General features: G+C 41.0%; 1 protein-coding gene across 1 annotated transcript; it reads right to left on the bottom strand.

Moving 5' to 3' along the window:
• Positions 1–320: 320 nt before the first annotated feature.
• On the bottom strand, positions 321–2,019 carry LOC111655069 (serine/threonine-protein phosphatase 6 regulatory subunit 2-like). The gene is made up of 6 exons (XM_023406320.2): positions 1,843–2,019; positions 1,606–1,703; positions 1,332–1,389; positions 845–972; positions 596–720; positions 321–496 (listed from the first exon to the last, which is right to left on the bottom strand). Exons 1-6 carry the CDS (start codon positions 1,969–1,971, stop codon positions 348–350), a joined length of 687 nt encoding a protein of 228 aa, XP_023262088.1. The 5' UTR covers positions 1,972–2,019; the 3' UTR covers positions 321–347.
• Between the last annotated feature and the right edge of the window lie 144 nt (positions 2,020–2,163).

Consider the following 2,163-nt stretch of genomic DNA (forward strand, 5'->3'; position numbering starts at 1 on the left):
AAAACCTCGTTCTGTGAGGTGACAGTGCTGACCACTGCACCACCATGTCCGTCATCGGTTTCCCCTAATTTTAAGATTTTTTCCGCAACTCTAAAACCTTCTGTTTTTTCTCACACTGACCTCTGGGTAAGTCTTGAATGAAAAGGTTGTTGGAACAATCACTCTCGAATCTATGAGCCTAAACATTACCAGCTCCTTCTTATATAGAACATAATTTGTATGGTAAAATATCAATTTAAACTACGATCTATTAGACCAATAAAATATTAAATGTCAGTTAATGTTTTTTTTCATTTTTTTAACATAAGCCTAGGAGACCTGCTACTTTGCATCAACAGTTTTGCTTCTCACCCGGAGAAAGGCTGGAACTCAGTGAAGTTGGCCCAGCCTGTTTCCTGTGTCTCTGCTCCACCCCCGGCTGAGCTGTCCCACCCTGCCTGGTTTTGGGATGCTGCAGTCCCTCCAGAGTCCCTGAAATTCGCTGTCCAGCCTGGACCTGGAAACAAGACAAACAACGGGCACAGAATAAGACAAAGAGCCGAGTGTTGTTTCCACTGACAAATGACGCTCTGTGATTGGCTGTTCTCCAATTTACTTGTGTCTGACGCGTTCTGTTCAGAATCTTCGTCCTCATCAGACTCAGATCCGCGGTCCTGCTCCCTGCCTCCGTTCTCCATGCTGCTCCTGGAGCTGCCCTCTGAGGTTTGGGAGACTCCAAACCTGGATGGCAGGGCCAATGGAGACACAGAGGACAGATGAGAAGGTTAACAAAGACGGAGAGACTTAACCTGTAAACAAACTGCACTGAGAAAACCAGGAGCTCGAAATATATCTTCAGCTCTACCTTGTTCTGGATTTAGCTTGTGTTGCATAGTTGATCTCCTTCTCCTCCCAAATGTCCTCTTCCTCTTCAGCATCATCAAACTGGCGTATCCTCTCTTTACAGCAGGCTTCAAAAGCAGCCGCATTGGCCTGTGCACAAACAAGACACATGGATGTTTTGATTTTGGAAAAACGATGTGGGGGTTCATTTAAATAACAAATAGTGCAGTGTTGTGTTATTCTCCTACAAGGTAAAACAATTATCTTAATTATTATAAAATACGACTCAAAAAGTGATATATCTGTTATTTAACTACGTATTATTACATGGTTTGTAAATATCTTCTGTAGAGAATTTAACAAAATAAAACAATACATTATATAAATATACAAAATAACAAGGTTACCCAGAACAGTGTTGACCACTCATTTAACTTTAGTAGTCTGGAAAGTAATAATACACATTTCTGAAGAAACACAGTAAGACAGAAGCGCCTGCAAACACTTACACTATTATCATCAGCATCTAGATTGAAGTTTATTTCGGCAATTCTGTCAAATGTGGCGCTGAGGAAAGAGAACAAGGAGAATGTTAACATGTTAAAAGGTCAGGTCACTGCTGTGGGAATATGTTCAGGAATAAAGAATAACACATCTACACTCAAGCATTACAATAATATGACAAACATAAAATCAAACAGTGTTTACTGAGGATGAATAAAAACAAGGATTTTTTGCTGAGCAGAGCTGTGACGCTGAGTCAATATGCTGTGTGAGACTCACTTGATATTTTCATCATGCTCACTAAACTCCTCATCGTTGAACCCAAACTGATCCACAAAGTTGGCAGTCATCTGTTGGATCTGATAGTCGGAGAAGGCCTGGGAGGGTGCAAGGGACACTTTTTTAAGGCGATTATGGACAGAAGAGGTTATCACAGATGGATAGAGGCTTTATATTATTAGATATCAGATAAGTGTGGAATGTAATTTTGTTTCAATGGTGGTGAGTCAGTCGTACCTGCTGGAGAGACAGGTCGTTGGGGAAAGGGCTCTCCATGTCATCGTCCTCACTGGACGAGTGCATGTTGTGGGTGCTTACCTGCAGGACACAGTGTGGAGGTCTGGTGAACTTTTTGGTGTTGAACATTACAGTGTCCACTGGCCTTACAAGACATATATCTACTTCACATTGTAATTATGATATGACAGACAAAAACTTAAAAAGTCATGGCAATGTTTTAAACAGAAAACAGTCAAATATTAGATTAATGCTGCCTTTAAAGTTTTGTGGATTTTTTAACCTATGGCTGCGCTGTGGAGCTTTTCTACAAGTGGGTCC

This window comes from Seriola lalandi, unplaced genomic scaffold (genome assembly GCF_002814215.2).
Source record: "Seriola lalandi dorsalis isolate HSWRI2012SDOR001 ecotype SW California unplaced genomic scaffold, Sedor1 jcf7180001975087, whole genome shotgun sequence".
Classification (NCBI taxonomy): domain Eukaryota; kingdom Metazoa; phylum Chordata; class Actinopteri; order Carangiformes; family Carangidae; genus Seriola; species Seriola lalandi.

What these genes read in the sequence shown, in the direction of transcription:
- LOC111655069 (XM_023406320.2), bottom strand. Translation starts at nt 1,971, where the DNA reads ATGTTCAACACCAAAAAGTTCACCAGACCTCCACACTGTGTCCTGCAG. An exon ending in GAGCATGATGAAAATATCAA is followed by an intron (nt 1,390 to 1,605) that starts GTGAGTCTCACA and finishes CTCTTTCCTCAG; the next exon opens with CGCCACATTTGACAGAATTG. An exon ending in TAGATGCTGATGATAATAGT is followed by an intron (nt 973 to 1,331) that starts GTAAGTGTTTGC and finishes GTTTGTGCACAG; the next exon opens with GCCAATGCGGCTGCTTTTGA.